This window comes from Electrona antarctica (genome assembly GCF_951216825.1).
Source record: "Electrona antarctica genome assembly, chromosome: 21".
NCBI classification, from domain to species: domain Eukaryota; kingdom Metazoa; phylum Chordata; class Actinopteri; order Myctophiformes; family Myctophidae; genus Electrona; species Electrona antarctica.
In genome coordinates, this window is record NC_136802.1 from 22,616,196 (window position 1) to 22,627,420 (window position 11,225).

At 43.1% G+C, this 11,225-nt stretch overlaps 1 protein-coding gene across 3 annotated transcripts in view; it reads left to right on the forward strand.

The window, feature by feature from the left end:
* The window catches only part of txk (TXK tyrosine kinase), a 49,506-nt gene extending 40,378 nt beyond the window's left edge, over nucleotides 1–9,128 (forward strand). For 2 of the 3 annotated variants that reach the window (XM_079490839.1, XM_079490838.1), the window contains 9 exons: nucleotides 1,077–1,156; nucleotides 1,669–1,793; nucleotides 2,188–2,253; nucleotides 2,491–2,662; nucleotides 4,326–4,557; nucleotides 5,419–5,483; nucleotides 5,795–5,913; nucleotides 7,204–7,361; nucleotides 8,881–9,128. In XM_079490839.1, coding sequence (XP_079346965.1) covers nucleotides 1,077–1,156; nucleotides 1,669–1,793; nucleotides 2,188–2,253; nucleotides 2,491–2,662; nucleotides 4,326–4,557; nucleotides 5,419–5,483; nucleotides 5,795–5,913; nucleotides 7,204–7,361; nucleotides 8,881–8,952 — 1,089 coding nt within the window. In that variant the 3' untranslated portion in view covers nucleotides 8,953–9,128. The remainder of the gene's footprint in view (nucleotides 1–1,076; nucleotides 1,157–1,668; nucleotides 1,794–2,187; nucleotides 2,254–2,490; nucleotides 2,663–4,325; nucleotides 4,558–5,418; nucleotides 5,484–5,794; nucleotides 5,914–7,203; nucleotides 7,362–8,880) is intronic. The other variant, XM_079490840.1, reaches the window with a different exon arrangement.
* Nucleotides 9,129–11,225: the final 2,097 nt, after the last annotated feature.

Here is an 11,225-nt window from a genome sequence, read left to right on the forward strand (position 1 = left end):
TTACTGGGGCCACCCGTAAGTGCTCTTTGAGAGAAGTGCAGAATTCACATTCCTTTATGACTATTGGTAGAGCAATAACCCCTTGTTTGAGCCAAAACTGGGTTAAACCCAGTGACTGTTCACATTGGTTTTGATGGAAGGTTAAGTGCACACACTGCACAGTGGACCTTCATTCACTTGAGTTAGTGGCCTGTCAGTGTTGAATAGCTATAATTATGCTTACATCATGTTCAAATATTTTCACTTAAGTTATCGCTGTAAAGTAAGGACTTTGCAGTGCATGACTGTCCTGAGGATAAAGACCCGTGTTGGGAACAGAGTGGCATTCCCACAGGCTGTGTGTATTAATGCGTAGGCCTATCAGCTGTGTGTATTAATGCGTAGGCCTATCTGCTGTGTGTGAATTAGTGGCGGGTTGTGTGTTCCAGGATAAAGACGGGGGTTTCATCGTGAGAGATAATTTGTCATTATATTATTATTGTTTGTATGGCGACATGAATGTACTGAAAGAGTGTGTGTGTGTGTGTGTGTGTGTGTGTGTGTGTGTGTGTGTGTGTGTGTGTGTGTGTGTGTGTGTGTGTGTGTGTGTGTGTGTGTGTGTGTGTGTGTGTGTGCACGCGTGTGTGTGTGTGTGTGTGTGTGTGTGTGTATTAATGCGTAGGCCTATCAGCTGTGTGTATTAATGCGTAGGCCTATCTGCTGTGTGTGAATTAGTGGCGGGTTGTGTGTTCCAGGATAAAGACGGGGGTTTCATCGTGAGAGATTCCAGTCAGCATGGAGATTACTCTCATGCATACAAGACTATATTTGTCATTATATTATTATTGTTTGTATGGCGACATGAATGTACTGAAAGAGTGTGTGTGTGTGTGTGTGTGTGTGTGTGTGTGTGTGTGTGTGTGTGTGTGTGTGTGTGTGTGTGTGTGTGTGTGTGTGTGTGTGTGTGTGTGTGTGTGTGTGCACGCGTGTGTGTGTGTGTGTGTGTGTGTGTATTAATGCGTAGGCCTATCAGCTGTGTGTATTAATGCGTAGGCCTATCTGCTGTGTGTGAATTAGTGGCGGGTTGTGTGTTCCAGGATAAAGACGGGGGTTTCATCGTGAGAGATTCCAGTCAGCATGGAGTTTACACCGTCTCCATTTATGCAAAAACCCTGGGGTGAGAGAACAACTTTGACTATCCTGAAGGTTGCCGCTTTCACACAATTCCCAACAATGTCATGTCTCAAAGTCAAAGTAATGATAGTAAGGACAAGAAGCATAGTGAAAGATAAAGATTATAGATGTGATACCTTCAACCTTGTCAGTAAACAAATTTACACACTTTACAGCTGTAGCTTTGTGGCTACATGGCTAGCCCATTGTCATAATTTAGACCTTCTATCCAGAAGACAAGAGCTTAACTTTTGACTACTTGCGTTCTTTTTCCTTGTCCACCGAATCGCCAACAATAACCGTTCATCAAGCTCACAACCATCTGCTATTTTTGGTGAATGTTCCCCCCCATGATACGGCTGCTGGGCACTTGAAGTGATTGTGTGTGTGTGTGTGTGTGTGTGTGTGTGTGTGTGTGTGTGTGTGTGTGTGTGTGTGTGTGTGTGTGTGTGTGTCCGTCCGTGTGTCCGTCCGTGTCCGTCCGTGTCCGTCCGTGTGTGTGTGTGTGTGTTACAGCATTACAGGAGGGATCAGACACTACCAGATCAAGCAGAATGAGAATGATCAGTTCTACCTGGCTGAGAAACACCTCCACAAGTCTATACCTGAACTCATACACTACCACACACACAATGCTGGAGGTACGCACACACACACACACACACGCATGCATGCACGCACGCACATGAACACAAACACACACCCACGAACACAAATTGTTCCACGTCTACTCTCATGCATACAAGACTATATTTGTCATTATATTATTATTGTTTGTATGGCGACATGAATGTACTGAAAGAGTGTGTGTGTGTGTGTGTGTGTGTGTGTGTGTGTGTGTGTGTGTGTGTGTGTGTGTGTGTGTGTGTGTGTGTGTGTGTGTGTGTGTGTGTGTGTGTGTGTGTGTGTGCACGCGCGTGTGTGTGTGTGTGTGTGTGTGCACGCGTGTGTGTGTGTGTGTGTGTGTGTGTGTGTGTGTGTGTGTGTGTGTGTGTGTGTGTGTGTGTGTGCACGCGCGTGTGTGTGCGCATTCAGGTCTAGTCAACAGGTTAAGATATCCAGTAGGAAGGTGTGTTCCTGCTACTGCAGGGTTCAGTTCAGGTAACACACGCACACACACACACACACACACACACACACACACACACACACACACACACACACACACACACACACTTGAATGTTTACAGTATATCCTACTGCTGTCCTTAGGACCCCCTCGAAAACGAGATCCTGTATCTCAAGGGGTTATTCCTAGAAGAATTTTAATCTCAATCTCTCTCTCTCTCTCTCTCTCTCTCTCTCTCTCTCTCTAACTCTCTCTCTCCCTCCCTCCAGAGAAGTGGGAGATCGACCCCAGTGAGCTGACGTTCATGAAGGAGCTGGGCAGTGGTCAGTTTGGTCTGGTGCGTCTGGGGAAGTGGAGAGCTCAGCTCAAAGTGGCCATCAAGGTCATCAGAGAGGGAGCCATGCTGGAGGAGGACTTCATAGAAGAGGCCAAAGTCATGATGTAAGGCAGTGGTTCCCAAAGAACCTTTTAGCCCGTGATCCCAAAAGAGAGAATTTGCCTGGGACCCAAACTAGTGAAAATATCTGATATATTTGAAAACATGTGAAATGAGATACTCTGCACAATGAGTAATTTCTACTTTTGGTACTTTAAGTACATTTTGATACCAATACTTTTGCACTTTTACCCAAGTCAATTTTGAACTCCGGAGTATTTCCACATTGCAGTAATTGATACTTTTACCTAAGTAAAACATTTGAGTACTTTTTCCACCACTGGAAAATACATTGTTCATCCAATCTTTGATGATCAGCAATGCAGTGGATGAGGACGTTCAACTAGACTGACTGGCAGAAAGACAGAACATAAAAAACTGTATGAAATGTATTGCTGTGGCCTGTGGGGGTGGGAGGCAAGGGGCTGACAGGAAGAGAGAACAGGGGGCTTGTATCACCACAAAGACATGAATCTAGGTCATTTAACTTTAACATTGTACACCTGCGTGCGTTCGTGTGTTTGTGTTTGTGTGTGTTGTTCCTGTGTGTGTGTGTTCCTGTGTGTGTGTGTGTGTGTGTTCCCACACTTCTTGTAACCACACTTTCCATTCTTCACAAAGGGGTCGTTAACCATGACACTCATGCGCGCCTACGCACACGTTCATGCGTGCGTGTGTGCGTGCGTGCATGCGTGCGTGCGTGCGTGGCGTGGCGTGCGTGCGTCCGTCTGCGCACAAGAATCATTTTCCTGGTCCTCACAAGAGAAATGGATGTTTTCTCTTTAAAAAACACAATTGTGGTTCAAAACAATGATACGCTGCAATAAGGCATGCAATATATATCGAAAATGTACCTTCCCTTGAGGTAGCGAGGTATACATATCGCGAGAAACAGCATTTCTCAAGGTAAATAACTGACATTATTATTATGTATATTTACCGATTAAGCAAACCACCGTGGAGTGTAGATCGAAGTATAAATCAAGTTGATTTCTCTCAACTGAATATTTTCTAAATATTATTATTGCGTTTAGGCTATGTGCAATAATGCAACTTAAAGTCAAAGTTCAGAGGCATTATATTAAAGAGATATAGAGAGTTTTACATGTCTTTAGTCTTTCGTTTGCTAAACATAACCTGAAGCAAAAATACGTTACAACTATATATTACATTTTTTCTGTACTTATCGTGAGTCATATAGTTATCGAGGTATTCAACAACGTTATAGCATGCTTTTCTAATATCGCCCAGCCTTACACATACATGTTTTTCAATGAGACTGTCCTGATGTACCATGAGCGACAACTCGCCGTGCAGCGACGTCGTCCACCCCTCCTCATATAGCCACTCGCAGAGTCTCTATTTGAGCGAGGTTTCGCGACCCCAAACACTTTTATGGGTTGAGATCTACACGCTACTATTTATTGGTTATTTGATTGGTTCAGGCTACGTCGCAACGCAATGGCCGACAATCTATATCAGCACAGTTTTTCGCGTGATATCGCTGTCAGAACGCTCGCTCCTTGCCTGTGCAGATGAGGTATTACGCTGCAACTCATTGCCAGTATATATAGTATACTACAGTAGTGTGTGTGTGCGTGTGTGTGTGTGTGTGCGTGCGTGCGTGTGCGTATGTGTGTGTGTGCGTGTGTGTGTCTGTGTCTCCAGGAAGCTGTGTCACCGTAAGCTGGTGCAGCTGTACGGCGTGTGTCTGCACTCGCGGCCACTTCTCATCGTGTGCGAGTTCATGGAGAACGGCTGCCTGCTCAACTTCCTGAGGAAGAAGCGACGGGGCCTGAAGGGGGCGTGGCTCATCTCCATGTGCCAGGACGCGTGCGAGGGGATGGAGTACCTGGAAACGCACGGGTTCCTCCACAGAGACTTGGTGAGAGACATAAAGGTAGACGCCTCTTCCGGCTCTGGGGTGTCTGTATCTTGAGGGAAGGCAACATGGAGGAAAGCTTTCCCGAGATTCCTTGCGAAGCATAGCGGAAGCATGGGCGGAAGCTTGCCAAGCTTCCATGTACGTAACAGAAGGGGATGTTTGGTAGGCCAATCAGAGGTACGTAACAGAAGGGGATGTTTGGTAGGCCAATCAGAGGCGCGACTCCCTCTTTCCCAGCGGCACTTGCTTTGGCAATGTCAACGGAAGTCCGGAAAAGACGTCCTGTGATTGGCCAGTAGTCACTTGAGTGGCAGCGTGCTTGCCTTCAGCACTTCCGCTTGACTTCCTCCTCCCGTTGGAGACAGGTCGCTCCAACGAACTGCAGCGGCATCTATATTTTTTAATATCTATGGTGAGAGAGACTACTGCATATGCGCTCGTTCCCAAACACTTGGTCGGGAGACCAGTGTTGATTTTGACAGCAAATTTTGATTTAGTTTTAGTCATAGTCTTTTGAATGAAATGTAATGTAAGTTTTAGTCACATTTTACCTGAAATGTTTTAGTGTTAGTCTGGTCTTAGTCGGCTAAATATCATACGATGTTAGTCGACTAAATCTACAGGAAAAAAGGTCACACAGCTCGTAGTCACGATGCAAAAAACTTTTATTATACCAACGTTTCGGCAACAGAATGCATTCTTCAGGGTATGATAAAAATACTACGTACCATACTATCCTTAGCCATTTCTAGCTAAAGAGTGTATTGTCTCCAAAATATGAATCTCTCTCTCTCTCTCTCTCTCTCTCTCTCTCTCTCTCACACACACACACACACACACACCCACACACACACACACACACATGCACGCTTGCAGGCAGCCAGGAACTGTCTGATCAATGAACACAACGTGGTCAAAGTCTGCGACTTTGGAATGACCAGGTATGAAAGAGACACACAGACACACACACACCACATATCTTTATATTGTTGCATACCGGTATGTTGAGCTTCTATGCTATTTTCATTTTTTTATATATACATTTTATTTACCGTATTTGAATACTTGTGACATTTTGCATAATGAGTACTTTCTACTTTTGGTGCCAATACGTTTGTACTTTTACTCAAGTCAATTTTGAATTCCGGACTTTCACTTGTGACAGAGTATTCCTACAGTGCAGCTTTGATAATCTTTACAAAAGTAAAACATTTGAGTATATGTATATGAGCTGATATGTTGTCCATTGTAGGTATGTGTTAGATGACCAGTACACCAGCTCTAATGGAGCCAAGTTCCCTGTCAAATGGTCTCCACCTGAAGTTATCCACTACTGTAAATACAGCAGCAAGTCTGATGTCTGGTCATACGGTACGTGGTGTGTGTGTGTGTGTGTGTGTGTGTGTGTGTGTGTGTGTGTGTGTGTGTGTGTGTGTGTGTGTGTGTGTGTGTGTGTGTGTGTGTGTGTGTGTGTGTGTGTGTGTGTGTGTGTGTTAATGGTATTTCTATCTCTGGGACACCCAATGTATATTGTAAAATTCAAAGTTAATTTAACTCTGAGAGTGTACAAATGTACACACTCAGAGTTACAGACCCATAAGGGTCCATTTGGTTCCTAGGGCTAGGGCTCCCTCAAGGACCCCTAGGGGTCCCCGGACCCCACTTTGGATACCACTGATCTACAGCAGTGGTTCCCAAACTTTTCAGCCCGTGACCCAAAACAGAAATAAAATATTCGCCTGGGACCCAAACTAGTGAAAATAGCCGATCTACAAGCGGTGTGAGCTTAAGTTGTAGATGGGCTATTTTCACTACTTCTTAAACATTTGTTTGTATGGAATTTCTTAGATTTTTCGTTGATTTCTTTATGAAATTACTGAAAAAAATCTTTGGATTTGTTTTGAATTCATGAAAAATTTAGCTTTTTTATGTTTTTTGAAAATGTTTTGAAATAATAATAATTAAAAACTAGTAAACTAAAAAATAAAGGGACCGATACAAATGTGTCTGCAACCCACAAATGGGTCAAAAAAAAAAAAAGAAGAGTTTACATATAGTACACATAGTACATGCATACACCGTCCCTAATGATTATATCTGGTTTCAGTATTTATTTATGGTGTATTGTCTCTATTATTAAGGTTATTGTAGCAGTCAATTTATATTGGGGGTCGGGAGGGGGTGGGGCAGGGGTCCCGAGACGTTGCCAAAGCATTTTCGGGGGTCCTCGGCCAAAAACGTTGAGAACCCCTGCTCTACACTATGTTAGATGTTTGCTTGCATGTACAGTATCTAATTTCATAATTTGTTGCTGTCGGGAGGAAACCACTTTTTTTTGCATAAACAGTGCTATTGAACACCCTGTGTGTTGTTGAACGAATGAAAAGTAGTAAAAAACGCTTTGGACAAAACCTCTTAACTCCATTGGACCCTCGACTGTCTGCTAAAGCAAGTAACTCCACCACCTCTCTCCCACTCATGCAAGTAATTGACAATATAGTCACAGGTAGTATTGCTTTGTTTTCAAAATATAAGGTTTTCTTAATTTCCTGAAAAAAATATATTTTTAATTTCCTGAAAAATGTACATTTTGGAGTTAGGTGGTTTCTCCCCGACAGCAGAGATATTTATAAACATATGTGTCTGCGTGCGTGTGTAAAGGGGTGTTGATGTGGGAGATCTTCTCCGAGGGAAGCGTTCCATTTGGCTGCAAAACCAACAAGGAGGTGGTTGAGGAGATTACCAGAGGAGTGCGTCTTTACCGGCCTCACCGAGCCTCACAACAAGTCTACGGTGTCATGTACAAGTGTTGGCACGAGGTAACACACGCACACACGCACACCTCTTCATACAACCATGCACATTATTATTAAGGCCAATTCATACTTGTGTTGGGGTGAGTGGCTTATCACCACGGCGTGACGTCATGTTGTAGTTTTCAATGGTCACCTTATCACCTAAAACTGGAGTATGTATACGAATAGGCCTTTAGTCTCCCAAACAAACAAACACAAAGTGAGAGAAGTGAACAGTGTTATAGCAGAATGGTGTGAACTGTGTTGCGCAACACAGTGACACAAGCGGTTACTCAATTAGCATTGAGTCATGCGCGTGGTGGCCACAGTCTTCTTGATTTTCTGACACACCTGGTGTAGTGAAATGCCCAAACTAGTGACTTAAACGGCTAATTTTGAAACTACCTTCCAGAGTGGGAAAGTTTGGAGACGCGACTTTCTCGTCTCCGTGTGTATAGCAAATGCTGCCTAATTTGCTGAAACGGTGATGTCATAGTCCCCTCGCCCCCGCCAAACTAACCAGTGTTAATGGTTTATTTCACCATAACCACTTACATATAAGTATCACAGCTATTTTATATTTGCACATAATGTCTATAAATCTCTTCTCCAAAAATAGCCGATCTGCAGCCCGCATGCATGAACTTGTAGAGGAGCTATTTTTGGAGAACAGAAACAACACCCCCAATCGGGAAAAAATTATACATATTTACGCAAACAGTTGCTGAGATTGAGCAGGCGTGCATGCACGAGAGAGGAGTTATGTGTGTGAGGAGCTGATCACAGATAGAGGGAAAGTGTTATATTTGGCCTATTATTTATGCTATATATTATTGACCGCGTCTGTGTCAGTCTCACAGTCACAGACATTGCAGTGCGCACGAGGGAGCGAGAGGGAGAGGGAGGGAGAGGGAGGGAGAGAGAGAGAGAGAGAGGGAGAGGGGTGCTGCGTGTTAAAAAATAAATAGGCTACTCATCTTTGTGTTCTGTTCACAGGGAAAAGTAACAAGGGGTTTAGAAGCGAAAAAGTCATTGTGGAGAAACATATGCATTCTTCACAGAGTGATTAGCCTACTAATGAGTAACAGGTGCAGGCACTTTTGGAGCGTGGCTGAGGATAGAGTGTGAGTGAGACAGACTCCATGGTGCTTTTGGGTGGCCATCTACAGGCCGGCCATGTGTACTACAGCTTTCTCTTGAAAACGGAGCAGTTTGCCGGTCTCGTCTATACAGCATAATAATTAACATAACCGCAATGTAGACGCAGGAAAGTTTTATATCGTTCACAAACTTGCGCGGGGAACAGCCCGAGACGTCCTCGTGTAGCAAGGCCCTAATTTCAGTTGATAATAGCCGATCTCCAATCTCATAATGTGGCGCAAAGCGCCACGTTGTGAGCTTGTAGATCTGCTATTTTCACTAGTTTGTGTCCCGAGCAAATGTCACATTTTAGAGCAACAGACAATGGACACATCGCTGCTGTTGTAATAAAAGATGTCATCAGTCTCTCTCTGCTCCATTTCCTTCTTTCTGTGTTGTATAGAAGGCAGAGGGGCGGCCATCTTTCTCAGAGCTGCTGGCGGAAGTCAGACGACTCGCAGAACAACAAGACTGACTGACACACACACACACACACACACACGCATGTATGCATGCACGCATATACTGTACACACACAAGGTCACGCTGTGCTTCAAACTGATGATACATTATATGTATCGTCTTGATTTAAACATTGTGATTGTACATAATGTGTTTTTTAATAAGTCATGGCAACATTGTAAAGATATTTCCTAATAAAACAAATCCTTTTGATAAGAGAGTAATTTATTTGTATTTTTTTTTATTTATTTTTATCCCACAATTATGTAACCCAAGCCAATTGCCTAAGCCCTAAACTGTAAACCTGGGTGCAACTCTCGCTCTGCCAACCTGGGGAGAGCTCCGAACTGAGCTTCCTTCAATGCATGAGGAGTGAGCAGGTCGCTTCTTATCACATGACAGGGGTGAGTTTCCCCGGTAGGACGTAGCGCGTGAAAGGAACACGTTATTGCAACCAGTTCCTTTACCCTCCATCAGACACCCAGGCTGACTAGGGGGAGGCAGTATAGAGACCAATCCTGTTTTTTACTTCTTTACATGTTTTACCTAGGGTACCTACCTACCCTAGGGCCCACACGGGCAGAACATGCAAACTCCACACAGAAAGGCCCTTTCTCCAACCCCACCTAGGGTATGGGCGCTGATAACGTGTGAATCCTTGCTAGTTCATCACAAAATACTTTGTTTTAAACCAATTGCTGTAAGCTTCTATAAGGCTGATGCCCCCCACCTAGGCAACTAGCATTCCATACTAATACTATTATTATACTAATTATAACTGGCAATTCAAATGGCATTGGTCCGATGATGAAGAGAACATGTTTGTTACAGTAGCCTGCTTAAAATCCTCAACTGTATGTGGAAATCTATACTAAACCTTGTAATGTCAGAATGTTTTCCCATTTCTGTCACGGATATGATCACTGCAGAGGTAAATGCAACGTGATTGACATCTGCTGGTGACATAGGTGTAGTGCAGTCACATAAAACCCTTAAAACATGAGGCGGGTATTGTATTTACTAGGGGTGTAACGATGCTACATACTAATTCCTACACGGGTTGTGTTTATAACCACTCCCCCGGGCAAGTTTACTGAGGTTAAGGTTAGGGTTAGGTTTAGGTATAGTTTTCTTGAGGTTAAGTTTCTGGTTTAAGGACTTCAGTGTTTTGTACCATACTATTGTATGTACGAACAAAGAATGTTTGCTTTCGCCATCTTTGTTGAAGAAGTTAGGGTTAGGTTTAGGTATAGTTTTACTGAGGTTAAGGTTAGGGTTAGGGGGTTAGGCTGTCAATCACAGTGACTGGCCAATCACAGCGCGTCTACTGCACAACCTGTGTAGGCTTTGGTATGTCGCTGTAACGATACGTTTTAACAGCGATACTATACCGTACGTACTGTATCATGCTACATGGTTGATTGGTTTATTCATGGCGATAGGATACAGTATGATTCAATGATTCAAAATTGATACAGTAACAATTTAGCAAATAAATTCAATCTCTTTGAAACATGTGAATAGTGCTGGTCTTAATGGATATAAATAAGTAAACACAGTGATTCTCTGGCAAATACATGGTCATTATATTTGAACACATAACGGACAAACCCGCATTCGATTAAATTTGCATTGCAAAATGATTCGAAACCGATTATTTGCATTGCAAAACGATACGATACAAAGTCAAACGATACAATATCGTGCTGTTTACATTTTTATATACTTTGATTCTTGAAATTAAAATAGATTTTTCGATGCAGTTACTATATCGTCACACCCCTAGTATGTACATCCAAGGCTGTTACAACAGACACTCACAACCTGGTGTATACTGTGTACCTACTTTGACCATGTGATTATAGGCGCTAACGAAAATGAATCTGTGCAAACACACCCGGGCTGTTTGTATGCCTGTAGGTTTGGGTCAGCTATATATTAAAGTGCTCTTCTTTCTCTCAAGTTCAATAGGATTCATGTTCAGTATTTCCATGGCTTATTGTGCATATTGCATATCATGGTTTTGTCTTATTGCTGCATTCCTTGGCCCCTGTTATCGAGGCCTGCATGCAGCTATATTTATTATTATTATTGTTGTTGTTGTTATTACTCATGTGCATTGTCAACATGCCAGTAGACTATTGCCTATAAAGGCCTATTCTTCAAAGGGTTTTACTCAACCCTGGCTGTTACAGTAAACTTGTGGGGAAAAGTACAAATGTCAACTATTTAAGAGATTACTTGAACTATCATCATGGTCCAAATAATATAGCAACCGAACGTGTT